Genomic DNA, 27629 nt, shown 5'->3' on the forward strand with positions numbered 1-27629 from the left:
GAGATTGAGATGAGCTCTGAGGCAGAAGCTCTTCCCTGCGAGGGTGCTGAGGCGCTGGCACAGACTTTTCCCAGAGAAGCCGTGGCTGCCCCATCCCTGGCAGTGTTCAAGGCCAGGTTGGACACAGGGGCTTGAAGCAACCTGCTCTAGTGGAAGGTGTCCCTGCTCATGGCAGGGAGGTAGAACTGGATGAGCTTTAAGGTCCCTTCAACCCAAACCAGTCTGGGATTCTATGAAAAAGTGTTTCCTGTCACTTTGTGACCAGTGTGGGAGGTTTCTGTTCTCAAAGTCCATCCTGGCTCTGAATTGAAGGGCTTAGCTTTCCTTTTTCCCTGCACATGGGGAAACTGCAGCAACCATCCCCTCCCTTCGGACCCGCACCGAGCTGGACCAGCGCTGCCGCCGCCCGCGGTGCCCCGTGTCCCGCTCGGGGCGGCGCTCCCCGTCCGGCCGCCAGGCGGCGCCGCCCCCCCCCGCCTGTCGCATGGCAACGGGGCGGGCCCGGGGCGCGGCAGGTGCGGCGGGGCCGGGCCGGGCCTGGGGCGGGCGGCGGAGCCGGGGCCGCGCCGTGCAGGTACGGTCACCGCGGCCCGGAGGGGCGGGGGGGCGCGGGGAGGAGCATGCGGCAGCGCCATGAGCGAGCAGTGGGACGTCGGCCGAGCCCTGGCGCTCTCCGGCCTGTTCCGTGCCCTGCAGGGCGCGGGCCGGGCCTGCGCGTCGCCATTCCTGACGCTGTACCTGCGGCACCTGGGGCTGTCGGCCCCGCTGGTCGGGCTGGCGGCCGGGGCGCAGCGCCTGGCGGCCGCGCTGTGCGCTCCGCTCTGCGCCCGCTGCCCCCGCGCGGGCGGGAGGCGGCGGCTGCTGGTGGCCGGCGCCGCGCTGGGCTCGGTGGGGGCCGGGCTGCTGCTCACGCTCGTCCCGCCCGCCGCCGCCGGCACCCTCGGTAACGACACCCAGCAGCCGGGGCACCGAGCGGCCGCCGCCGCGGGGCCGCCCCCGGGCACCAGCAGCTACGGTGTGTTAAGCACAAGCGCTGTTACGAACGCGAAAGCTGTGTCAAAAGAAGCGCTGAAAACGACTGCTGGAGGTTTAATAGCGAGCGGAAAGGCAACACTGAGCAGCCCAGCCTTCCAGGGGTCGTTTGGCCTGACAGATGTGGTTGAGAAACAAGGCAGAGGGGGTGGAGAAGGTGGCACAAAGACAAATGGGTACTTGGGTGGCCCCTCTGGCTGGACACCTCCTGTGACAGCAGTTAACTGGGAGACACAAGAACCAGAAATGCCGGCTTCCTACGGACCGCCCTTACATGGACTCGAGAAGGAAATAAGCGTTCTGGGTTCTGCTGCAAGAGATCTTGCTGGTAATGCTGAGGAAAGGCTTTCTGCTACCAAAAGTAACAAGCTTCCTTTGTTTAAAACAACTCTTCCAACTGTTGGAGATGCTTATGTGTTTGGAAACCTTTCAGACCATCAGAAAGATGCTCAAGACATCAGCTTCGAAGCAGTGCAAAACATCTTTCAGAACAGAGAGCACCAGATTTTTCTTATGGTGCTGGGTGCTGTGGTGCTTTGGGAGCTGTTGGGTACTTCTCTCGAATGGACAGTGGACGAGAGTCTCTATGAATTCCTCGACTTCGTGGATGCGACTGACGGGTATGGCAAGCTCTGGATTTGGAGTTACTTGGGTGCCTCTGTAGGTGCCTGCAGCGTTGCCGTAGTCGTGGATCATCTGAATTGCGTCTTCAGCAGTTCCATCACCCGCCTCGCTGTCCATTTCTATGGCTATGCTCTCCTGGTAATGCTCTCACTGCTTGTCACCATCTTCTTTCCCATCCATCTTCCCAAGGAAAGCAGCCACGTTAACAGAACGGGCAAAGCGCTGGCGCTGCTGCGGGGCGATGGCCGGGCGATGCTGTACGCGGCCACCGTGCTCCTCACCGGCGCGGCTGGCGCTGCCGGGCACAACTTTCTCTTCTGGCAGCTGGAGGACCGAGGCAGCGGGGAGCTGTACATGGGGCTCTCTGTGGCCGTTGGGCTGCTTGCTGAAATGTTGCTTTATTTCTTCAAAGGGAAGTTGCTGAGGACTTTCTCAAGCAGCACAATTGTCGCAATCAGCCTCAGCCTCCTGGCAGCACAGCTTCTGTGCTACTCCTTCTTGTGGACTGCGTGGTCAGTTCTCCTCATCCAGACTTTATCTGCCTTCAGTAGCGGCGCTTTGTGGTGGGTTGTCAGCATGACAGTGGATGACATCGCCACGCCGGGCACGGCGAGGTCCCTGCACGCTGTTCTCCAGGGCCTCTGCCATGGTGGAGGAGCAAGCTTGGGCAGTTTTGCGGGAGGATTTGTGGTGGAGCACTTTGGCCTGGCCGTTCTGTACAGGGCGTGCTGCGTGTGCCTGGTGCTGTGGCTCTTCCTGTTCTTAATCGTCCAATCTAAATTGCCACAGCAGAAGAAAATTAATTATTCTCGTCTCCTGGCTGCTGATTCCAGTGATGGGAGTGACTCCGACGAGGAGAACGAGAGGGACTGGCTGGTGAAAGCCATGAAGGATGAAAGCTTCAGTAGGAGTTGGTCACACCAGCATGGGATCAACTAATCTGTACTTGAATGTAGGGGGTGGAGTGGTGACATGGGATGATGAAGATGCCCAGAAATGACCTTTAAAGTGCTAAATACATACAGTATGTATCTGACAGGACAGATTTTTATTGTTAAAATTTTATAAATTTTTTCATTTTCTCGATTTATAGTGTTCTTATGGTAATTTTGCCTTTTTAACAGAATGATTTTGCTTCCAGAATCATAATGAGGTATTTCCGGGTATACATTTGCTGAAATGAATGTAGCTAAGTTTTTAGTCAAAAACCAAACTTGAATTCCTGCTCCCCAGAGCTGATGCTGTGGAAACTGAGCAAAGCTGAGTGAAAGATGCTGTCATGCTGACAGCACACTGAACTTTTTCAAGGTGCTATGTCTGAATTCCTTCTGCTAAATAAGGGATGTGAATAAAAAAATGGTTCATTTGCTCTCCTTTGATTTGTAATATCAGGTTTTGCTACAGACTGTCTTTTCCTGTTTCGGGATTTAAGTATGTTTCTGTGTTGGCATCTGTTGGTAACAGCGCACTGTGTGTGCTCACAGTCAGGGCATGCTGGCTGGCCAAATGGAGCAGAGCAGCCTCTGCACTTCCTTGTTTGATAGAATGTACGATTCTGTTTACCTAAGGTGGTGGCAGCCAGCGTCAGGGGTGACCAGGAAGCAGGCTGCCCTCCTGATCCGAGTAACTTCTGTGGGCTGGGAATTACCGGAGGGCAATATTCGTTCCAAAGGAACTTGGCACTGGCTGAGTTGACCTGGTGGAAGCTGGAGGTTCCCCCCGGGTCAGTTTGGCCTGAGGGCAGCCCTCTTCTCACTTTTCCTTTTTAGAACTAAATCTGTGTCCTGAATAGGGCCTGCTATGAATGGTCCTCACGCTGCCTTGTCTGCCTTGCCTTTACCTCAGAGGAACACAGATTTCAACACGTCTTCAATAGATAAGATTTGCTTAAAGATTGAGAAATTGGTGGTCTGGTCTCATTAAAAGACTGGCAGAGAAGCTTTGAGCATTACGGTCCTTTCAGTTACATCAAAAGCTGCTGTCAGTTCGTTATGTACTTCCTTGGTCAAGGAGCAACATCTATCCCTTTGCAGAGGGATAGATTTTAATAACATCTTCCTGGTGTCTTACAAGCTGTGAGATAGGCAGCTGCAGAAAGCAGAATATTTATATGCATATTTAATATGTAATATGTAAATGGCATTGCAATCTGTCACCCTGCTGCATTCTGGACTCAGTAGAAAGCGGTTGCAGACAAGGAAAAGCAGTGCCACTGAAAACAGTCTTTCTCTGTATGCATCAATTCCAGATTATCTGTGTATCAGATGCTTTCAGGGCACTTAGCTCTGTCTTTTCCTGACACAATCCACTCTGCCATGCAGAATACTCTACTAGAATGACTATAGATAGAACTGTCCTTGTGCCAAGAATAGCTGGATCTTTTTATTAAGCTGTTACTTTCTCCCAGGAATTCAAACTCGAGAGCAATTTTAGTGTCAAGAATTTATCACAGCCTTATTATCATATAATACCTCAGGAACTCTATTTACTTGTTAATAGAGCATCTGACTTCAGCCTTGAGTAACTGCGCGCAGCACATCACGGAGCCATCAGCGCTTTTCTGAGAGGAATAGCTGGAATGTTTTAAAATGCAGTCGCTTCTTTAGCTGGAAGTGACTGCCCTCATTTGAAGCCCATTAAACGGGTGATAAGTTCTCTTTTTATCTGCTTTGGCACAGAAAACAGCTGCTGTAATTCCAGCTTTGCAGAGAGAAACCTTGAAATGAAAAGTGCTTGTGCAATCCATCCTGTGACCGTGGTGGAGGGCTGGTGACAGCGTCGTGCTCGTCTCGGCCATGGATGGTTGGATGTGCTGAGCCACTGCCCCTAAGAACAGGGAGGATCTAAGTACGGTCCAAAGCTTAATTTAGTATCATAAACTTGCATAATAAGATTTATTATGATTTTTTACAAATTATTAATACAACAAACACATTTGGTGCTGTTTCAGGGGAGAATCATTTATACAGTTTGACACGTTCTGAATTACAAGCCACTGTGGAAGTGAATGTGGCAGAGGGCTCACTCCCTGAAGAAATCGCACCAATTTGGTGAAATCATTTTCCACTGAGGTTTATACAGTTTCTGTCTTTCAGCTCTACCACATCAGTGACTCAATTTCTTCCTCTCTGATGGCCACAGACCCTGCAAGGCAAAAGGGGACGGAAGCAAGAGACTTAAATTAATCTGTGTGAGACTTCTTTGCTCTGAGCCTGGCTTTTAAGAACATGCCAAGGAATTTAATGCTGTTGAGAATAAGATGTAACCGAGAAGAACCAAACTGCCTTTGGGGAACATAGATTCTCATGATGTATTTCCAACCACATCAGCAGTTATTTTTGCACTACTTTGCAACTATTTGCCAAAAAATTGATGTTGCAACTTCAGGGTTTTTAACTTTTTATCCTTAATCAGCAATTGTAATGTTAAAAGTGATTGTAAAATCACGTAACATTTTGCTGTTTGCCTCCTTCGTGGTGAACTTTAAGCAAATTTCAGAGGCTTATGTGTACAAATACTTCCAATTTTTTTGCCCCTTTGTGTCAGTCCAGGATCTAAGTTGAGCTTCTCTGAATACAATTCTATTTAATTGAGCTCAGGAGGCAAACCATAGTTAGTATTGAGGAACAAGTTCAGCACAATGCTGGTCTTTGTAGCCCAGCCACATAGCTCGATGTGTGCGTACTTTGTCAGAGGTTTCAAAGGATCTGGGTAAATCAGTTTTGTTAGATAAGGCCAAAAAATGGCAAAGGGCTTTTTGCTTAGCATGAAACACTGCAGTTAGTTTCAGTGCACCACTGATACGGCTGGACAGGACCCTGAGTAACTCCTTGGATCAGACACCTTCTCTTGCTGCCTAAAATTCTGTTCCTAAGTTAGAAGGAAACTAAAATAGCAGAATCTGTCTTTCTGGCAGTTATTTTACGATGGGATATTGCAAATGTTTCCTTCAGCTCCTCTCTGTGTGCACCTCACGTCTGCGATTGACTTCACAAGTGTGGCACTCTCAGCATATGAAATCAGGTAAAACTCGGTGGGCAATGATCTCTAAATGTTCATTTTTTCTGTGGATCTGATCAGCATAGTAAGATCCTTTCCAGTATTCTCCAAAGATTTCTATAATCCAGCAAACAACCGCAGCCTGTGCCTTTGTGGACTGCAGTGAAACCTGCCCAGATGAATTCACACAGAGCTTTTGTAGTTCTGCAGTGAGTTATTTCCCAACGTCGTAGATATGAACCATTGAAGGTAAATCCATTTAGCTGTAGTTTCACAAGAAGGGGAGAGTGATGTTTTTGAGAGCTGTGGAGTTATTCTGCATGTTCTGAATCTTAAAAGCAAGAGCTCCTGAATTGTCTCTTATTCCAGGACGGAGTGTGCCATCTCTAAAGCACGACCTGTGCTGTCTTTGGTGCTGCTCGTGGAAGCATTTCTCCTTTTGTTCATCTTTAAAGTCCAGACAAGACATTCCCATGCTGATTTGAACTCTCAGATGAATTATGGTTACAGCATGATACCAAAATTCCTTGTCTTTTTAATATGGGTTCCATATAGAGTTCTTGAAAGTATTGGGCAGCTCCTGCGTGTTACTGGCATAAGCACTGAGTGGTACTAATGCAGGAAGGGGTTGGGGGGAAGAATATCTTGCAATATCTTGACACTCTTGGCTTGGCATCGCTAGTGCTGTGTTTAGCAAGAGGGAGCCAGTGTAAAGGAATCTCTGCTAATTTAGACCGTACATTTCTCAGGGAGCTGATACATGGGGTGTTTTCTGCATGATTTCTCCCTGGGGCCTGGTTTTACTCTAATATAAATGACATTTCTGTCCAAGGGCAGTCTCTTACTTCAAGTTGGGTATGTTGAGACCATAAAACTGTGAACCCGAACGTAGAGGGGAGGATGAAGCAACTTTAAAATTAACCTCCGCTTCACCTTTAATATTTAGAAATCTTGCCTGAAGAAATCAAGGAGCAGAACCCGTACTTATGTTACCTCAAGCTCACTGGTACAGCAGACAGGGGAGCTGCTGGTGTTGCGGCTGCAGTTTTGAAACCTTGAGAACATTTCTACCTCTAATTGGGTTGAAAGGTCAGAAAAGGGAGGGAGTTACAATACCAGAAAGAGCAGGCTTGTGTTAACACAGGGTTTTATTGTTAGGAAAAGCAATTTTGAGCCAGAAAACAGAGTCACGTGCTGAAATAACTTGAATATTAAAAGTGTGGCTTGAGAAACATGAACCTGATTTTTTGACAACTCCTAAGGAAAATAAACTTATGAAATAACTCCACTTATTCTGACATGTACATGCATTCAGGTCCTTGGGACCACACTCCTTTCTCAACAGTGACAAATGAAATACTCGGCTTCCTTCTGTCTTCAATATGCACCTGATTGAATTGGCAAAGAAGAGCCCTGTGAGCATCACCTCGGATGTGTTTTTGAAGGCTTGGAATCAGTTCAATGTGCCCTAGTGGTTCCTGTTTTCTGCCGTTGCCTGCTCAGGTTGTTTCTTTAAAGAGCTTCAAATGACTGTGTCCATCCTCATGGTCTCCAAGCTGTGTTTTAAATCAATTTGTATTTGCTGGCACGTCTCAGGTACCTGGGAGGTTGTGTTACTGTTGCTTGGCACAGTTATAAGCTTATAATGTATGTGTAGCTGCTTCATTCCTGCAGAAGTGACTGTGTACAGGGAAATATTACTGCTTTTAAGAAATATTCTGCTCGTGCCCTGAAAGTGTTGCTGCTGGTGACTCAATTCTCACACAGACCCATGTGAAAGTCACCCCAAGACCCTCTAAGACTTCTCAGCTGAGGATGTAGAGTGTACCTGGGTGAAGGAAGAGCTGTGGGGTTCACCTGCCCTGCAGCATGTTAGATTATAGCTCTTTGTGTGACTTTGGGCTGTTTGAATGAATCCCATATTTTTATTAAGGATAAAGTGAATGCACAGAATGGGAGGGAATTCAAGTTGCAGCCCACAGCAGATCTGGCTGCTCATGGCACAAGTAATCCTGTCCAGTACTGGACTGAAGAAGTGATGAAAATACTTCCACATCCATTTTCTCTGCATGTGGAGCAATCAGAACAATGTGAGTCACTTCAGACCTGAGTTCGTGGTCACAGTGCTGGTGGATGCTCCTCATTTCATGAGCTGAGGAGCAGCCAGTTGGTGGCCTTTCTTACCTTTCCTGTTCAAACAACCAAACCACTAGATCCTGAGGTGGCTGCATCCCTCAGTGGGGCTTTGCCTGTCTAACTGGGGCACCATTTCCCTTGCTCATCTTCTGGTTTAAAACACTGGACTGGATCAAAAGTCAGCAGCTCCTCGCTAGGTTTTGGAGATGGGAATTCCAAGATGTTGCTCAGATTTCAGCCAGTTCCAGTGAGGATGTTTCGCACAGATCAGCTTGGCTGCCTGTTACACTGGAGAGGGGAGCAGCTACAGACAATGCTGAGAGCAGGCACCAACAGCAGATCCCACTCTCTGGTGTTTCTCTACAGGGGCTGATCCTCCAGACCCATCCCTTACGCTGCCATACCTCTGCTCTGCTCACTGATAGCTTATGGTTTTGCACCGACTGTCAACTTCCAGCAGTTGCTGCCAGCCGGGTGAGAAGGGAGAACCCCCCAGCCTGGCCCTCACCTCCCCGCAGCCATCACTCCTGCTGCTCCCCAGCCCAGGGGCTTCCTGTGGCCACCCTGGTTTCATCTGGGATGGAGTTAGTTTTGTTCTCAGTAGCTGGTACAGTGCTGTGCTGTGCTTTGGATTCAGGATGAGAATAGTACTGATAACGTGGGTGGTTTTGTTACTGCTGAGCAGTGCTTGCAGAGCATCAAGGCCTTTCCTGCTTCTCACCCTACCCCACCAGTGAGGAGGTTAGGGAGGCACAAGGAATTGGGAGGACACAGCCGGGACAGCTGACCCCAACTGACCCCACAGATATTCCATACTATGTGATGTCATACTCAGCATATAGCACTGGGGTAAGAAGGAAGCAAGGGATCATTGGAAGTGATGGCATTTGTGTTCCCAAGTCACTGTTAACGTGTGATGGAGCCCTGCTCTCCTAGAGATGGCTGAACACCCGCCTGTGATGGGAAGTGGTGAATGAATTCCTTGTGTTGATTCAATGTGGTTTTTGCTTTACTCATTGACCCTTTAACTTGATCCACAAATCTTCTCACTTTTACACTCCCAGTTCTCTCCCCCATCCCACCAGGCAGTATGTGAGCAGCTGCATGTGCCTTGGCTGCTGGTTGGGGTTAAACCACAACCACAGCACTTCCCAAAATGAGCTGGTGGGTCCCCGAGCCAGCCTTGCCCTTGCCTTGGACCTGTGCCCTTGCACGAAGCCACCATGGAGATACCAGGCACAACCTGCAGTGGAACATGTCATAGAATCGTATCATAGAATTCCAGACTGGTTTGTGTTGGAAGGGACCTTAAAGCTCATCCAGTTCCAACCCCTTCCACTAGAGCAGGTTGCTCCAAGCCCCTGTGTCCAACCTGGCCTTGAACACTGCCAGGGATGGGGCAGCCACAGCTTCTCTGGGAAAAGTCTGTGCCAGCGCCTCAGCACCCTCACAGGGAAGAGCTTCTGCCTCAGAGCTCATCTCAATCTCCCCTCTGGCAGGTTAAAGCCATTCCCCTTGGCCTGTCCCTGCAGGCCCTTGCCCAAAGCCCCTCTCCAGGTTTCCTGGAGCCCCTTTAGGCACTGGAGCTGCTCTAAGGTCTCCCCTTCAGGAGCCTTCTCTTCTCCAGGCTGCCCCAGCCCAGCTCTCTCAGCCTGGCTCCAGAGCAGAGCTGCTCCAGCCCTCGCAGCAGCTCCGGGGTCTCCTCTGGCCTCGCTCCAGCAGCTCCACGTCCCTGTTGTGCTGTTTCCCCAGAGCTGGATCAGGACTGCAGGGGAGTCTCCCCAGAGCGCAGCAGAGGGGCAGGATCCCCTCCCTGACCTGCTGCTCACGCTCTGGGTGTGCAGCCCGGCACTAGTGTCCTGGCAGAGGATGTGTGTCCTCTCCATGTGTTTTGGGAAAAGTGATGCTGAGGCAACCGGTACCAGTGAGGGAGAAGTGTGAAACCCCGTGAGCAGGAGGGTTTCCAACCAACCCCAGCCCTGCTTACCCATGCCATTGTGCCAGGTCAGGCCTTCAGGATGGTGGGACCAGTTGCTGCAGGAGATCCCAGCGGGGGATGCCTGTTGCTGTGAGTGCTGCCAACATGCCACCAACCAACGTTTGGATTTCCAACCAACACGAACCTTCAGATATATTTTAAGCACTTGCTGATGTGTTTGTCCCTAGGGAAAAGCGACTTCTGCTGGGAAGGAGCTGCTCGGTGCCGTGTTCCACCGGGCTCGGCAGGTCCCGTTAGGGGACGCGTTCCCACCCGCCCCGGGCTCCGGCTGCGGGTTCCGGGATCCCCGCGGTGCGGAGCCGCCGGGCCGGGCTCAGCGGCGGCCCGAGCCCCGGGGGGGCGCCGGGGGGGCCGGTGTGTGTCGCGGGGGGCGCGGCCGGCAGAGGGCGCGGCGCGGCGGGCGCGGGCAGGGCTGCGGCATGGAGCGGAGCCGGAGCCCGCCCCGGTACGGGTCGCTGGAGCCCACCCGGTGGCCGCCCGCCGGCGCGGGGCCAGGTGAGCGCGGCGGGGGCGCGCGGGCACGGCGGAACCAAACCGACCCCGGCGGGTGCGGGACAACCCGGGCACCCCCGAGCGCCGGGAACCGGCGGCTTCATCCACCCAGCGGAGCCCCGCGGTGCTCGCCGGAGCGGTACCGGCACCGGCGCGGCCGGAGCCCCGGCAGCGGGAGTGGGGCGGGAGGGCTGGGGGTGCGGAGGGAGTAGGGGACGGAGAGAAGGGGGGAGAGGACGGAGGGAAGGGACTGGGCGGGAGGAGGGCGGAAGGATGGAGAGCAGGGGGTGGCTGGAGGGAACGAAGCGGTAGGAGGAGGGATGCAGCCCGCTCGCGGCTGGTGCTGCCCGGCTGTGACCGGGAGAGCGGGGTCCCACCCGCCCTTCGCCGCCTTTTCCCGTCTCTGACCGGTTCCTCCGGTACGGAGCGGGGTGGGCACAGGGGGGGACACGGAGCAGGGGGATTGTCCTGGGGAGAGCCCGCGACCTTGGGGTAGGAGCAGAGAGGTGCCCAAGCTGGGCTGTGGGCAGCATCCTGCGGAGGGGAGGCTCCTGCAGTATTTCTGCCATGACATCCCTGCGAGGTCTTCCCTTCCTGATCCCATAGCCCCTTGCACCCAGCGGGATAGGGGCAGGCAGCTGGAAAGGCAGGGAAGGAGCGATGGAGCAAACTCCGGCATCCTGCTTTGTACGATTGTGTGGGGGTGAAGCCGTGGAGCCGCTCAGCCCCTTGAGGAGATGCCTGAAGTTTTAGTCCTTCTCCTTTGTGCCTTTCAGCATGGCAATAGATATCCTCTCCCCTCGCCTCCCCTGCCTGAGAAGTGTCCCCGTGGAGACCCTGCCCTCATGGGATCCATCATCTGGATCCCCTGCTGCCAGCAGCTGGGTGACATCAGGGTGGTCCAGGGAAGGGTCCAACACTTGCTGGACTCAGGATGCTGGGTATGGACCGGGCATCCCCCTTCGGGTGCCTGCGAGCAGGGTTGTGGTGGCTGTTTGCTGGTTCAGTGCAGTTCTGTAAATCCCGGCTCCTGGGGGACCTTTGTGATAGGCAAGAACATGGCAACAGTCAGTGTCTGGTCTCTGAATGCTGCTCTGCTCCTTGCTACGGCCCCAGGAGACCTCAGGCCAACCCTGTGAAGCCCCGAGCACACGCAGCCTCTTGTGCTCAGGAGGTGACACAGGGCAGTGTGCACCCCGTAGCGGGAGCTGCAGGGGGCTAAGCCCTGGTGACACCCCTGTCAGTCCCGCAGGTACCCCACCCGTGCACTCTGGCTGTTGTTATGGCTGTCTAACAGGGCCCGGCGGCGCTGCCAGCGCCAGGGCCTGCACAGACACAGCCAGAGGGGTCCCCTGGCTGCAGCAGGACAAGGCTGCACTGAGAACTCCTGTGGTTTGCAGGCTGCCAGCAGCGGGGGTCCTGTCCTCTGGGACCGCTGCGCTTGGCCAGGCACTGGCGGTCCTGGAGGCTGGTGTCCCTCCTGCGGGGCAGGGTGGGTGGTGGGGACACAGCCCCTCTGACAGGGCAGCCCCAGCATCGGGGGGTGCGTCACCATCGAGCTTCTGGAGCAGGGGCTGGTTTTGAGAGGCTGGGTGCCCCCTGCTCTGCTGCTTCCTGCGGCACAGAGAGCGCACGGCTGGGTTAAAGGCCCCTGGGATGGAGCCCAGGGGAAGAGCTTTGACCCCTTCTCAGCACAATGTCAGTCAATCGCCCAACTTTAATCATGAAGCAAATTGCTTGAAACTCAGCCCCGCGCTGGTGGTGCTGTGACTCATCCCAGGCTTGCTGCTGCCTGCCTAAATGTTTTCACCAAAGCCATATGGAGTGGAAGACTCCGGCTATTATACTCCTCATTAATGATACTTGTTCCCCCTGGGCCATGTGTGATGATAAGAGCATCTCCAAGTTTCAATTGGAGCTTTCTTCCCTTCCCTGGATTGCCAGGTTGAGATGGTGCCAGTCGGGGGTGCTTTGGGCAGTGTGGGGATGGTTTCTGTGTCTGGCTGTGCCGTTGTGTGTGCAGCTGTGGGAGCTAAGGGAGCCCTAGGCAGCGCGGCTGCACATGGGCATCATCCCTCCATCCCCAAAGGGAGACTCAGGACTGTGAGCTTGATCACAGCTGTAATAAACATGCCTTAATCCCTTGCTGGTGCCAGGCACTTAGGGAGGGTGTAAGAAACCCATTTGCAGCTTTGGCAGAGCCATCTCCAGTGAGATCTCTTGCCCAGCTGCCTGCTGCAGGGTGTGCTGGGTTTTAATCCCTCCTGAACTCCGAGTGTCCGTACTTGCTCTTTGTGGGTGCTGGATGGTGCCGCTGCCACCGCACAGGTCGATGGGCACACAAGTGCCCTTTGGTTTCACCACTGCCTCAGGAGAGCTGTCACCCGGCCCATGCCTGTAGCTGCTGGGGTTCAGGAACTCAGCCTGCTTGGAGAAAGCATCTCCTGAGCTAGCAGGGAAGGCCAAGGGGAAATGGCTTTAACCTGCCAGAGGGGAGATTGAGATGAGCTCTGGTGCAGAAGCTCTTCCCTGTGAGGGTGCTGAGGCGCTGGCACAGACTTTTCCCAGAGAAGCTGTGGCTGCCCCATCCCTGGCAGTGTTCAAGGCCAGGTTGCACACAGGGGCTTGGAGCAACCTGCTCTAGTGGAAGGTGTCCCTGCCTGTGGCGGGGGGTTGGAACTGGATGAGCTTTAAGGTCCCTTCAACCCAAACCAGTCTGGGATTCTATGATCCCAATCGGTTGTCACTGACTGATCACATTACATGGAATCACTGAGGAATTTGGATCAGGAGGGATCTCTGGGGATATTGTGTTCAACCCCTTGCTCAAAGCAGGCTCAGTAGATCAGGTTGCTCACAGCCTTCTCCAGGAAGGATCCTGGACCAAAGATGGAGATCCCACAACTTCTCTGGTCCCTGTTCCAGTGTCTGAACAACTCTTCAACCTGCTTCTCTCAGTCTCTCCTTGTCCATCCCCTGCTCCAGTCCCCGGCCTCACTCAGATGTTCAGGTCTTGGCATGATGACCTATGGGCCTGGGCAGATGCCTGTTAATCACCTGTATGGATTCATTGGTTTCTCTTGAGGATGAGTGCATGGCTTTGGTGCAGAGGCCTCTGTGTCCCCGTCTCCAGGTGCTCTCTCCCAGGGTCTGTGGACTTCATTTTGCAGGAGCATCCTCCCGGGACTGCCCTCCCTCTGCTTCTGCCCTGAATGAAGCAGCTCCAGGCACAGGACTGTCCCCTTAGAGCTACTTGTGCAGAACTTACTGCTTTGGTGGGCAGCTCCCTGGAGTGCCTGAGGACACATCTTGCCTGAGGGACAGGGGGTGCCATGACCCTGAGGGCACAGCCAAGGGCTGAGCACCTCCCAGCTTGAGTCCTGCAGCCATTGCTCTGCTCTGTCCACAGTCCCCATCCCACAGGATGCTCCTGACCTGCAGCAGGAGGCTGCTGGGGAGTGTCCTAGATGAGGGTGACTTTGGGGCAGGGTGGTCCCAGCCACATGTAGTTCCCTGTCTCTGGTGGGAACCTGCCCAGAGCTGAGCCAGGAACCTTCTTGCTTTTGTGGGCAGCTCTCTATGGGCTGAACTGATGTCCCAGCCTCCTGCCCCAGCACCGCCACCTCCGCCCTCTGTGTACACAGGTGAGGAATCACCTCTCCCATCACCTCTGGGATGGCTTCTGCTAATGAGGATGATAAGGGAGAAGAAGCGATGCTCCACTTGTTACAAACCCCTGCTCTCACCCACAGGGAAACAGCTGGCTGAGAACCTCAGCCAAATCGTCTGCCACCGGTGATCAAAGATATTCTGGGTTATTCATCCTCCCACCCAGGCCACGAGTGACAGTCCTCCTCCCCCAGAGCCACCCCTGTGCTCCTGGCAGGGTTAGATCTGTCCTTGGCTAACGAAGGCTGCGAAAAGCTCATATTTATTGGCGCATCTCTCAAATAATCAGCCCTGTCGGTTTACCCTGCTCACAGCAGCAGCACTTAGAACAAGGCAGCATTTTCCTGACAGGTCTGGAGCTGCACTGAAGTACAGCCTGACCTCAGGGAGTGGCTGCCTACAAGCACACGCCGGCTGTACCATCCACACCTTCACGTGTGGTGTCATCTGTGTGCTGGCCACCACCCGCAGGGACATCCTGCCCCGCGGAGCTGCGTGTGCCTGCAGTGAAGTCACAGAGTCACAGAGAGATCCTGGGCAATGATGTGCCCAGGAATGATGCCCCAGAGGAGCTCTGGGGTGGCAGAGCAGCAGGATGCTTGGGATGAGGGACCTCAGCATCCCAGTCCCCTAGCAACCGCAGCCTGGTCCTGTAGCAACCACAGTCCAGTCCCCTTAGCAACCCCCTTCAGGCCCATAGAGACGAGGCTAAGGGAGGGTTTCTGTGTAGATCTGCAGCAAAGCCATTGAGCAAGAGCTGAGGGAGGGCAGCACATCCTGCCCTGCACTTTGTCCAACCTGTGTATCCATCAGGCTGTCCTGAGCAAGTGCTGGCTCCTGAGAGCATCCTGACAGCTCAGGACGGGGAGTGATCAAGGATTCAGCATGCTGGCATCAGCTGAATGGAGCCTTCATGGCTAGGAGGAGAGAGGGAGAACCTCCAAGCAGTCCTCATGAGTTTCTAAGCCAGAAACAGCAGAAAACTATTCTCAAAACCAGTGACACTAACCCAATCCACTCGTATTTCCACTATAAACCCTGAAACATGCCTCACTCTGGGAACGATTTCTCAAGCAGTTTCACATGATGGGTAGAGGACCAGTGGGTACAGAGTGTTTTGCCTTGTGCCTTAATGCTGCCCTCAGCACTGGCCCAGGTCCCATTTGGGATCCCCAAACCACATGCTCCAGCTCTGACATCTCCATTTCCCAGATCTCAGCCTGGAAAATCCTGCTGCTGCAGTCAGTGCTCCCTGTCTGTGCTCTCCCTGCGCAGGGGAGATGTGCCCTGTGAAGATCCAAAGGAATCAGGATTTGCCCCTGATGTTTGTGCTCTGGCTTTGCTGTAGCTGCTGAGCCCCCTGTCGCCAGCCTGTGCTGTGTGTGTATCACAGCAGAGCCAGATTAACCTCCTAATAAAATGTGCTGCTGCTTGTCAGTGATAACAAGCTCAATGATGTGTCTCTCAGAGCCAGACCAGGCTGGGAGGTGGGAGCTGGCCTGGGAGTAAAACCTCCTCTATCCCCATAGAAGGGGTCGGGAGCTGCTGTGGGATGTGCCAGCACTGTGGGAATCAGCACAGATCCCTGTGCAAATCAGTGTGACCATCTCGTGCAAAGGAGGGGGACATCAGAGAGACATGTGTGTGTGAATCAGTGGAGATGGGGGAGGCAGAGCAATGGATGGAGGTTGCTGGGCTCTCATCCTGTCTGACCCTTAGCTTGCCACTGAGCTCCTCTTGTAACAGAAATCACAGCTCCTTTCACCCACGTTTTGCTGTGAGGCTCTTGCCTCTTGCCCTGAACAAGTGCCACCCCTTTCCCTGCCTCAGTTTCCCCAAGTGGGTTATAGAGGTGATGCTCAGTGCTCCAGAGGATGAGGAAGCCAAACTGCCCTGCTGGCTACCTTGGGGACTTTTTCCCTCCGTGAGTTGGGAAGGATGGGGGGGGGGGTCTTCATCCATCCTGTGACGTAAGGGGAGCAGCTGTAGGAACTTCACCTCCGTAACTCCTCAGCTTGTGCTATATGGGCCCAGCATTTGTTCCTGGCGTGTCCTGGAGGAGGGTGCACACAGAGGCTCATGGCTCTGTGTTGGAGATGCCTGAGGCTTGAACAAGAGATGTTCCTGTCCTTCCCTCCAGCAGCTTTTAGCTCCTCATCCTCCTGCTACTCAGCACAGGGGGAGCCCCCTGGAAATGTGGGGCTCTCTCACAGTGCAGAGCCCAGCCCAGCACTGGTGTGAGCAGGTGAAATGCTGCTTGTTTCCAAGGCTCAGAGAGCTGCTGGCCTCTGAGGTCCCCTTTCCTGCAGGCACTTCATGCATATTGCATGTGTGTATGGAGCTGTGCTCAGCAGGGCGAGCTGGCTGTGACCTGACGCAGCAGTGAGCAGAGCTGTGCCAGTGCCTGGCTCACACAAAGCACAATTAAACCAAACCCAGTCGCCAGCAGCTCAATGCTCTTGCTTACGTTGGTGACTTCCCATGTGCTGTCTCCTCTTGCAGCACCCACAAGAGTATCAAGAAGCCTGGAAAGGAGTTTAAGCTGTGCATGTGCTTGGTGGTTATGCTGGCCTGGGGTTTGCAAGGGTGTCCCATGGTAGCCCTGTGGTCCCTCTCTGCCCTCAGCACCCATCTGAGGTCTCCCACTGTCTAACATGGCTCCTGTTCCATTTGCAGAGGATGAGATTGTCTCCATGGCTGACTCAACCACCACCATCGATGACATTGAAGGGGAGCTCTTCAAAATCGAGAGGATCAGGGAGATCCTGGTGAGGAGGGAGTCAGAGCTGCGATACATGTGAGTACCTGACCCCTTCCCGGGGTCCCCCCAGCGCCTTCTGCCTACCCCATCAAACATGGAGCATCCCAGGGATGGGCAGAGCTGAGACTGCTTTCCACCTCGTTTCCCACCTCGAAGTGCAACCTCTCCCACTTCTCTGGCCTTGTTCTTGGAAGGGTCTTGAATAGGTCCCTGTTACAAAGCTGCCACTGATGCTGTGATGGTTTGAGCCAGCCTATTTCTGTGCAAACAGAGTTTATGGCATGGGCTAAACTACACTAAATGTTTCCATATTCAGCCACAAGCACCCATCTTCCTAGTGGCTCCATACTCTTCCTCAGTGCATGGTTCTTGGGCTGGGCTTGAGAAGTGACCTGAGGCTTGGGGCTCATTGCTGCTCTCTGGAGATATGTCTTTGCCCCAGCACGCAGATCTGTGGCTGCTGAGCAGCCACACAATCACAGTTTCCTCTCCCCGTATTGAAGTACTACACATCCTCCCAGCTCCTCCTTTCCTCCTTCATTCCCTGACTGCTGGGGTCAGCAGCACACAGTGTGGCTGGACCAGCATTGGTGCCTGATGCCTGTCTCCACACCACATCCTGCTCTCCACTCCCAGCACAGCCTTTTGCAGCCGGGGAAGGGTTTTCTTCAGGGTCCATTTCAATAATCAAAGCAGATAAAGAACATTTTTCCTGGGTACATTGGGAAATGTTATGGTTTGGGAGGAAAAGGACAGCATTCCGGAGTCTGCGTTGATTAAGTTTTGTAATACCACTACATTGCCATAGTCAGCCCAGATCCCATGCTGTCAGCTCAACAGAAAACCTGGGATTTTTTACTGGTAGTGGCAAAGATCATATTTCCTGGGCTGCAGCACTTAATATGCTGCTTTGTTAATGTGCCTGGGTCCCCACTGGTACCTGCGCTATAGGGATCACCAGAGCCTGGAAGTGCCTGTGTAAATCCACTGTCTGGGGAAGTTGAGAGCTGGTTTAGGGGCTCAGATTTGGAGCGATGATGTCTTGGAGGCACAGTTCCCCCTGAATATATGGTTGAAAAGGACTTTCGGAAATCATAAAAAGTGTAATCTTCAGATGCTTTCCAAGGCAACTGATACCTAAACCTCACAGGTGCTGTCACACCTCAACATCCCTCGCTTTTCCTGTCCCTTTATTTATTGTCATCCTTGACCAGCACTTGGAAGACAAAAGGAAATCGCGCACAGAGACCACACACTGGAGTGGGCATGCAGAAAGCGGTCACTGGGAAGTCTGGGAATGCCAGGATAACACGTCTGGGCAGTTTGGAGGTGCTGTGGGGAGCTTGAGCATCGGCTCTGTAGAGCACAGCAGTGGGGAGGAGAGCAGGGAGAGCTGAGGGCTTCCCTGGGCATTGCTGCTGGAGCAGGGGGATCCCAGACCTGGCTCTGCAGGACAGGGTTTAAAGCGATGGCACCTGGGGCTGCGAGGGCTTTATTTTTTCCCAATGGGGAAAAAATTGGAATGTTTGGGATGTTTGGACTGAGGACCTTGGGGAGATGGACATCTCCATTGGTTGCTGTGAAGCAGAGGAGTGATCCGTCTGGTCAGTTGATCATGATCATGAGCAGTGTTGTCTTCTTGTTGGAAACATCAGACTAAAGCTTTCCAACGTTTCTGAGATGTCCGTGCTCTGGAAAACAATGAAGCTCCCAATAGTTGTCCTTTTATAGGGCAAAAAGAAGGGTTTGGTATTCCTGTGGGAGACTCAGCTCTGCACCTCACCCGCTCAGTGCTCTGACCAGCTCCCTGCGACACGCAGGGCTGCCGTGGCTGTGGCTGAGCCTGCAATAAGCTGTATCCCCAGTGGCAGAAGGAATCTCAGCCCCAGCAGCAGCCTTCTGTGTGCTCGTCTTTGCAATCTCTACAGTTTTATTGAGCTGAGAATGTTTATGATTGCCCATTTATTATTCTCATGATCAGTTCTCTCAGCATTAAATTCCAATTTAATTTTAATAATATTTCAGTTATCATTTGACTGTTTCTTTTAATTTTAGTGAGTGTATCACTGGCAGTCAGCCTGTTGCCCATGTGTCGCCTGCAGACCTTGTTGGCGCTCCTCGTACGAGCTCAGGGGTTGGCCACCATGGGACTATGAGCAGGCAATAAAAGGCCAAAACAGACCTCTCCTTCTCCACATGCAGCTCGCAGGGATTGGCTTGGTGTGGTGGGCAAACAAAGGAAGATGCTGTCAGATGGAGCAGAAATCTGACAGAGCCGAGAAGTCTTCTCCTCCGCCTGAGACCATCTCCTCCTACAGCAATATCTCACAGGATCCCACATCAGTCTCTTAATTTTCCCTTCCCTCATTGACATCTCTGGTGTCCTCTGCTCAGCTGGCAAAGCTGCATCTTCAAGTAGCTCCAGCAAATGTGACTCAACCCAGAAGGGGTGGATGGTGTGACTCAGTGAAAGGACCAGCAGGATTATTGAAGATGCAGACAGGGCTTTTACTAACATGTATTTCAAAAGGCAGCAGAGGCACATCTGTTCAAGGTCGCACCAGCTCATAAGTCAATCATCAGAGCAGTAGCTTTTCCTAATTGTCCCAGAGAGGGACAATGTGTAAGGAGCCCTGGGAGGGCTCAGAGCAGAAGGAACAGTGTCAAATGGTTGGTCTTGTCATGCGTTGGTTGGAGATGTGGCTGGCCGAGGTTGGCCCCAGGCTGATGTGACCTCGGAGAGTGCTGGAAGGGCAGATGGGGTTGGGCAGCCCTTGGGTTGCTGCTTGATGTGTGCTGACATTTGAGTTGAGCCCATCCTGGCTAGTCTCTCGCTGCTGTGTGTGGTTTGAGCTGAGGTGATTTCACTGCCTGCAGCTCCAGCAGGCTTCTCTTCTCCTGTTGACATGACCGTATTTCCCAGTGGACACTGCAGCTTTTTTTTGCACCATTCCCTCCTCTGTTGTGGTTCCTTTTTCTACCTTTTTCTAATTTTGCAGTAAAGCAGCATGAAAATGACACGTCTTTTACTGTGGCAGCAGCTTCTCTTTGGTTTGAGATTTTGCTGTTTGGGGATTATTTTTTAGGAGAAGGAGAAACGCAGCTGCTGTTGTGTGGTGGATGTGCCAGGTTTTAATAAGGCTTCGTTGTCATCAGAGCAATGAAACCTTTTCTTTGCCAACAACCAGTGGCACAAACCGTGTAGCTTTACCAAAAGCTCTTGAGACGAAGTTCGGTTTCCCGTGGGAAGGCAGGTAAATCTGTGCTCCCCGCGCATTGCCTCCCAGCATTGGTAGGGTGTTGCTCTGGAGGTTCTGAACCTTTCCTCTCTCAGTGGTTCCCTTTGTGTCTCTGTAGGATGGATGACATTCAGCTTTGTAAGGAAATCAGCCGGCTGAAAAAGGAGCTTCAACAACTCATCGCGCTTCCAGGTACGGCTTTGTAATGCTCTGGAGAGCTGTGCCCTGCCGCTGCTCTCAACAGAAAGGTTCCCATCAAACACAAGAAGGTCTTGAAGGGCTCCCACCCCAGGGCGCTCCAGAGGCGCTGCTGCTGCGGGCAGGGTGTGAGCCTCTGGAACATGGGTGTCTGAAACAACAACAGAGAAAAACCAGGAGTCCCTTGAGGAGGAGCATCGGTCTGGTGCGGGAGGAGGACAGGAGGTGAGTGAGGTGGCAGTGAATGCCGGCACAGTGGGACCTGCCACAGGGAGGATCCTCAGATTGATTAAGACAAGCAGGAGAAGTTGTCAGAGCACGCCATGGAGGGGCCTCTTTGGAGGTAGCAGGAGGGGACATGCCTTCAAAGGCCTGAAGTGTGTGAAAAGCCGTGAATTCTTGCTGTGGCCATGTCAGAACTGCATCAGTGATGGGGCAGGGGAGGATTCCTGTTTGCAGCAGCAGTATGTGTGCTGGGGGGTTGTCATGCCTAAAGTGCTTGGTGGTGTCCCTGATTTAGGTGAATTCATCATTGACATTGAAAAGAGGCAAACAGCCCAGGGCAACATATGTGACAACTTCAGCTGAGAGGAAATGCTGCTTTTGTCACCCCCCTTATCATGACCAGTGACCCTCAGTGGCCCTGTCAGAGCAACCCTTGTCCCTTCACAGCCCAGGAAAGGTCAAACCTCATTTTTCTAAAGGATCCCACTCAGCCAAAGTATTCAGAGGAAAGCACATCCAAACAGCTCAGGGTTTGAATGAGAAGGAGCAAGAAAGGCTTCCCTGCAAGCTGTGTCCATCAGCTGTGCCTCCTCCTAGGACATCCTCATTTGTCCCCCAGTGAGGACTTCAGGTGTGTTTTCAGAACCAGGTGGGAAATACATCCCTGCTTATTGGTACCCATCCAAGCATTAAGATTTGGGCCTCAGTTATTTCCACCACAAGCCTCTCTCTGAAGATGCTGCACTCGCTGAGACCAGTGAGTGCGTAGCAGGGGGCGATGCCTGGATGCAGACAAGGGACCAGCTGTGCACATCTGTTCCCCAGAGCAGCAGCTCAGCTCGTGGGTTCTGTACCCAAGGTTATCCCAAAGCCAGGAGTGGCAAGAAACCTTGTCTCTTTCTAATGCCACAGTGTAGCCATGATGTTGTGCTTGAGAGTCTTCAGCACGCATTTAGAGCCCAACTGCCGTTTAATATGCAGGTCTTGATCCATTTAATACAACCTGGCTGCATCCAGAGGGAGGTTCAGACAGGGGAGGGGAGGATTCTGCCATAAAAATGGGAGCTGCTTGCAAAGTGTAGACTCGAATCTCGTGGGATTTTAATCAAAGACCTTCTAGTTCATGAAACAAGACTTGACCTAAACGCTGGCTCAGAACCAGAGATAAACTTGGCCTTTTCTGAAGCTGGAGAAACGCGGCTGGCTTTCCCTCATCTGCTTCCGTCTTTCATTTCTATCCTTTTCAGCACTCCCAGATTCAGCTGAGAGCAGAAAGTCTGCTCGCATCAGGGGTGCTCTTTTTATCTTCTTTACAACTTGACTCAGCTCAGACTGTGCTGAAAAAATCCTGCACATCACTGGTGGGACTATGGCAGCAGATCATCTGTAACAATGGGCACTGAACCTTGGTTCAGATAAAGACTCAAACACGTCAGAGCTTACTCAGAGCTCAGCCAGACCTGTGGCTTGAAGCCTCACCAGACCAAGGTGCCTTTACTGATGCAGAGTGATACCGTCGTCACGATGGGCTCTGACATCAGCAAGTCAGGAAAAGAGGTGTGTTATTTATGCAGTGGGTATGTGAACACTGACATGCTCTAACTCGGGGCTGCAGATTGCTAATGAACTCCAAAGAGCTGGTATGTTTGTGTACAGCCTCAAGTTGCTGATTCCTGTGGCATCCAAATGACACTGTAAAGTGCTCCTATTCCCACCAGGCAGGTGGAGCACAGAGACAGTGCCCACAGCCAGGAGACTTTGGGTTAACTCTTCATGGTAGAAGACTGTCAGCCCAGACTTCAGTCCAGATTTCTCTGCTGGGAAACTCGAGCTCACTCCCTGCACAAGACCACGATTGTAGGAGAAACCTTTGTTTGCTGGGGATGTTCCTAACTACATGATGATTATGAGAAGTTCCTCCTACTCAGAGCCCTGCAGCAGCACCTCAGATCAATACATAGCAGACTTTAAACTACAAATCAATACATAGTTTGGGTAACTGCTGAGACCCAGCCTACAGGGTTTGCTCCATACTGTGAATTTCTCCATTATTATTTAGCTGAAGGAAGACTGGAGGTGGATCCATCCGGTGCTGGATTGATTTTGGAGCTAGCTGTTGAATTCAGAAATGGTATTAAATAGCTGCAGCACAGACAGTCATAGTTTCCACCTAAGGTAGCTTTCTGTTTGTATTTAACACTCCTTAGCCCTGTCTCTATCATCTTCATATCCCACTTTACCATTATGTACCAATTTATATAGGACATGACTTCATAGTGAGGCGAGAGTTTTCCAGGCCTTCACTAACTCACTGCTCAAAGATATGTGGCACAAGTGGGTCCCACCGTGCTCAAGCAGGTCAGTCTGGGGGTTCAAGTGACAGCCAAGGCTAACACATTCAGAATAGCCAGGCACACACCTGTGGTCATCCTTGGGGTGGGAATGGCGCTGACAGTGGTTTGAAAGGTCGGATGCAGAGGATGAGCTCACTGGGACCATGTTCAGCAAGGGAATAAGGCTCAAAACCACTGTTTCTGTAGGTGTGGGCTAAGTGGTGGGACGGGGTGCTCGCGAAGCAGCTGGGCATTGTTGATAATTCCCTATAGACTTGAGGCCCTGGCTGGTTTCTCAGCCACATGGAAGATGTGGCTCAGAGGTCTCTGGACCCCTTCCCAGCTCAGGGCCAAGCTGGGACTGGTTGGGTGTGCTGGCATGGGAAATGTGGGGTAAGCACATCCTGGCTGAAGGATGACATCTGAGTCTGGCATTTCTGAGCTCGTTGAGACCTGGTACACAGCCTTTTCAGCAGCGCAGGGTGAAGGCCCCAGAGGAGCTGTGGCTGTCTCCCGCCAGAGAGGACCTGTTGTTGAGGGGCTCCTCTGCAAAGCTCCCCAGTGAAAATTCTGGGGAGAAGCTAAAAATTCCCAGTGTGATGACACCAAACCTGTCCCCTCCCAGCCAGGGCGGTTTGGGATGAGGTGGTTCTTATTTAGTGTCATGTATCTGCATCCAGGTGCTTACCCTGGATTGGCTTTTACCCCTGCACTCATATCTGTTCCCAGGTTAAGCAGAAGCAGAGCAAGCTTTGCCTTTGCATGGGTGGGATGGTCCCTGCTGGTGTGTTAAATGTGTTCCCTGTGCTGCAGAGAATGAGAAGTCCAACGAGGAGAGGCAGAAGGAAGAGGAGCTGGTGCAGCAGATACACAAGCTGGTGGAAACACGGGATTTCCTGGTGGATGATGTGGAGTTTGAGAGGCTCAGGTAACTGGATGCCATTGATTCCTTTGCGCTGAGGACAGTGCAGTCTGTCCTCTGATCTGCACCATGCCATATTCCTGGTGCCGTGCTGCTCTTCCTGAGTGGTAACCAATCTCTTTGTCACAGGGAAAGGGAAGAAGACAAGGAAATGGCAGAGTTCTTGCAAAGTAAGCTCTCCAAAAGCTACCTCCAGAAAACAAGTAGGTGGTTGATGAGTTTTATTCCTTTCATTGAACCTCCCTGGCAGTCTCTCCCCTTCCCTAAGCACTCTGGCTCCAAGATTTCACTGCTTTTCTGGCTTACCTGGAGGCCACCTCTTGCTGGAGGAGGATGTGGAGAAGCAGCACCTGGGGGATGCTGGTGCCTGAGATCGCATTGTGGAAACATCCTGAATCAGTTCAGAGGTTATGCTCCCATTTCCCTCCCGGCATTTCCCAGCCACCATGTCCTATGAGAATGGGAATAGGTTCTTTTATGGCTGATGTCCTTCATCTAACACTTTCCAAAAAGTTTCTTACTTTTCATCACACCATTACCTAAGGTCACAAGTTGTGGTATCCATCCAGTCCTACCCTCTTCATGACCTCTGATGGCAGGCTACCCTCTTCCCCCCTTCCTCGTCATTACTGAAGGAACACCTTCCCAGCACGGTGGGAGGCATTTCCAGTCCAGGGTCCCGGTGGCTGTGTCCTACCTGTGGATACCTACGAAGCATGGATGGTGATGTGCCTCCTGGATGCAGGAGCTTATGCCCAGCTGTGGGTCTGAGGAGGGTCAGCATCTTAGCTCTGAAAGGAGCTCTAAGCAGCAGTGATGGGCCTGTGCCCTTACCATCAGGCAGACATTGATTCCTCTTTCCACAGCTCCTGCCAAAGAGAAGAAGGTGACTTCCAGGGGGCAGCAAACCTCCGCACCGTACGTGACCAAAACAGGCCTCACCCTGCTCAAGGAGTGCTGCGGCTTCACCTGCTCCATCATGTAGGCCACCCCCAGCTCCTCTGCACAGGACAGGACCATGGTAGCGTGCACATCCCGGGAAGCTGGGCTGGGCAAGAGGGGCTTCCTTGGAGTGCTGAAACGGCCATGTGCCTGTGCGGGGTTGGTGGGGCACACATGGGCCATGAGGGACCACCCTCCGGAGGGGCTGCCATTGCATCACAGCTTTAACACAGGTGAAGTGAAATTACAGCACCACGAGTCTGAGTCCAGACCTTACAGCTCATCACAGGGCAGCTGGCGAGGAGCTCCCACCTTCCTCCATGCCTGGGCTTCACCCAGTAGGTGATGAGCATGATCGAGCTGAGTGCTAGGTCCTGACTGACAGCATGTGTGACAAGCACTGTGTAAGAGGAAGATGATGGTAAGGGGGTCCAGAGGGTTGTACTCACTGTGGGAGGTTACATCTCATCCGTCATATTGCTGGAGACTTCCACTGTGGCGGGTGGCCTGACACCCAAGAGTTGGTCTCATTGGCATTAGGTGCTCTACAAAGCAGGGTTGTCTCTCTAGCCACTGGAGAAGGGAGGCACCAAGGGGATCCCACGGTTGCAGCCCATAGTTTCCTACCCTCTCGCCTTTCCTCCCCAGGTCTCCAGCTAGAGTCCACAATCTGCTCTCCTCTGAGCGTTTCAACTCCCCGTCATTGTTCATGCTTCCCACTGCAGCAGCACCACCAAAGAGACTTCCCGAGCAGGCTGGTGCAAGCTTGAATGATGGCATGTGTCCTTGGGGCCGTGTCAGTGGCTGTCTCCTCCATGACTTCAAACAAACACCGAGTTCCACCTGAGCTCAGCTTGGAAGAGGTGTGTGCAGCAACAGCAAGTGAGGCCATGACAAAGAGGACCAGTGCAGTCCTTCACCTGGACAGAGTGATAGAGAAAGCATTGGAGAACATTGTGCTCCACCATCCAAGACATGCTGTGGCCACAGATGATGTCTCATCCTTGGCCTTGTGCCACCTTGTGGGTCTCTATGGGATGATTCCTGAGGACTCTTGGTGGGGAATGTCTCTGGTCTGGGTTTCCTTGTGTTTGCATCAGTTTTGTTGCAAGGTGCTCTATGGCTCTGGGTAGAGCTGAGCAAAATGTGAAGGACATACCCCAGAGCTGGCTGAATGAAGGGCTAATTCTGGTGAAGTTCTCACCTCAGCACAGACCTGGTGTGTTGAACTATGGGCAGATGAGTTGCTTTCCTCACCTCACTATGACGGATTCACTTTTCAGCTCTAAGGAAAAGGAGGAAATTAGAGCAAAAGAGAAAGGGAGAAAAATCCAGAAGAACAGGGCAGGGTGCGGGAGAAAAGGAAAAGGAAAACCAATCAGGAGCCTAGAAACGTGCCAGGGGAAGGTGGAGGCAGCAGATGAGACACTCTCACTACCAAGAGGGCATTCAGTCCTGCCCTCCAGTGCCCCAGCCAGCGCCTCTGGGCTTGGAACCATGACCTGGACATAAAGCCCTGTGCAAAAGCCTCATGGAACCCTGAGGGCACCCAGTGTCTCAGTTCCCATTGTCCCTTCTGAGCACCCATCTGTGTTGAGGTGGCACAGCCAGAGCTGCTAATGCCCTTCGTGGCAGGACAGGGCTCTCCTTGCTGGGCGTGAAGGCCTCTCACATCTTCCCCCTGCCTGCTCTTCTGCTCCATAGGCTGCTATGGCTTCACTGGATGTTCTGGGATGGGCTCCCATTTGGGTGGCTGCCCAAGAGCTGTGGCTGCCCTCTGGCCAAAATGCTCCAGCTCAGTCTTTCTGCAACTTGCTGTAGGGTCTTAAGATGGTGCTCCTGCCTTGTCACTGCCCATCATGCCCATGCCAGTGAGATGGCCGCAACCTATTTGGCCCTTTCCCTTGCGCCTGATAGCACATTTGTCCATCTAAAACGTAATGCAGGTGGGATCCTTCCTAGTGCAGTGCCATGAGCAGGTCCAAGCCCCTCCTGAATGTCTTCGTCAGCACTGCCAGGAAACCCAGTGTGTGGGAACCTGTTCTTTAACCTGTGCAAGGGGGTTTCCACTCACTTGTCCTTCTTGAGCAATCTCCTCCTCCTATGGCTCTTAGCAGCCAGAAAAGTCCACAAACTAAACCAGTCCCTCTGCACATTCATAGACCAGGCTACGAGGTCCAACTGGGCCAACACAATCCTGGTCACCTCCAGCAAACTTGTGGTTTGTGTCATCTTGAGTCACTGGTCTCAGTCTGAACATGCCGACTTTGTGCTGCTCATTGTTAATGTCCTACAGCATCCTACAACCACCACCTGCCAGTTCCTGGTGCTCTCCTTGCTTGGGGGAGACTTCAGTGTGTGCTGGAGGGAGCCTCCTGCAGATCACAGGGCCAAATTAAGCCACAGGGAGCTCCCCTCTGCTTTGCCAACCCTCTGTAACGGAGTGAGGTGCAGTACATGGAGCTGTTGTCCAACCAGGGATGTCAGGACATCATTGGTGGCATCCATCCTGGAGGTGGTGGGGCAGATGAGGCCACTCACTCCCTGCTCTTACAGAAACTGTCCAGTGATTTCTTTGCTTGGTCACTCTGCAGTCATGTACGTGGTGCAATACGAGTGTTTGCTTGGATCTGCACAGACCAAAGGCTCCATACCTGGAAGCCCTCTCCTCATTGTCCTTGCCTTCCTCAGAATCTTCTTGGGAAGGGTGGGTAACCAAAACTGGTTGGTTGTATGGAGAGGGAGCTAAGGAAGAAGAGCCCTTGATTCAGAACTTGCTCCTCTAATTCATCCCTACCTCCAGCCCACAAGACCCCAGACTTCAGCTGAGCAGTGCTTGGCCAGGCAGGAGGATGGCTGGGGGCACATGGGCAAGGTCCTCGCCTCGTTTGTTCTGTGTTTGTGTGGCTGGTCATGGAGAAGGAGACAGGCTTCTGTCCTGGTCATACAATACCATTTGGCCTGTACTTTAACCCATGGCAAAGGTGTGCAGCACACGGGAGCAACACTGTTTCATGTGCATTGATTTCAACCCAAATAAATGTCTGTTGGAAGCTTG

At 52.8% G+C, this 27629-nt stretch overlaps 2 protein-coding genes across 7 annotated transcripts; both read left to right on the forward strand.

Moving 5' to 3' along the window:
- Positions 1-532: 532 nt before the first annotated feature.
- LOC115616767 (bMERB domain-containing protein 1-like) lies at positions 533-27629 on the forward strand. 6 transcript variants are annotated; one of them, XM_030506442.1, is made up of 7 exons: positions 10199-10285; positions 16628-16748; positions 20070-20143; positions 23521-23635; positions 23759-23832; positions 24496-24650; positions 25220-27629. In XM_030506442.1, exons 1-6 carry the CDS (start codon positions 10210-10212, stop codon positions 24612-24614), a joined length of 579 nt encoding a protein of 192 aa, XP_030362302.1. In that variant the 5' UTR covers positions 10199-10209; the 3' UTR covers positions 24615-24650; positions 25220-27629. The 6 variants fall into 6 exon arrangements, 2 of the variants coding, with proteins under 2 accessions (XP_030362302.1, XP_030362303.1); XM_030506443.1 differs by having other exon boundaries at positions 10200-10285; positions 23759-23799; XR_003994388.1 differs by lacking the exons at positions 10199-10285; positions 25220-27629 and adding an exon at positions 533-574 and having other exon boundaries at positions 23759-24405; positions 24496-24574.
- Positions 628-3042, forward strand: MFSD6L (major facilitator superfamily domain containing 6 like). The gene has a single exon (XM_030506440.1). The coding sequence runs from the start codon at positions 634-636 to the stop codon at positions 2593-2595; it is 1962 nt and encodes a 653-aa protein (XP_030362300.1). The 5' UTR covers positions 628-633; the 3' UTR covers positions 2596-3042.

The sequence above is a fragment of the Strigops habroptila genome, chromosome 14 (genome assembly GCF_004027225.2).
Source record: "Strigops habroptila isolate Jane chromosome 14, bStrHab1.2.pri, whole genome shotgun sequence".
NCBI lineage: Eukaryota > Metazoa > Chordata > Aves > Psittaciformes > Psittacidae > Strigops > Strigops habroptila.

What these genes read in the sequence shown, in the direction of transcription:
- LOC115616767 (XM_030506442.1), top strand. Translation starts at nt 10,210, where the DNA reads ATGGAGCGGAGCCGGAGCCCGCCCCGGTACGGGTCGCTGGAGCCCACC. An exon ending in GCCCGCCGGCGCGGGGCCAG is followed by an intron (nt 10,286 to 16,627) that starts GTGAGCGCGGCG and finishes TTCCATTTGCAG; the next exon opens with AGGATGAGATTGTCTCCATG. An exon ending in GTGGAGTTTGAGAGGCTCAG is followed by an intron (nt 23,636 to 23,758) that starts GTAACTGGATGC and finishes TCTTTGTCACAG; the next exon opens with GGAAAGGGAAGAAGACAAGG.
- MFSD6L (XM_030506440.1), top strand. Translation starts at nt 634, where the DNA reads ATGAGCGAGCAGTGGGACGTCGGCCGAGCCCTGGCGCTCTCCGGCCTG.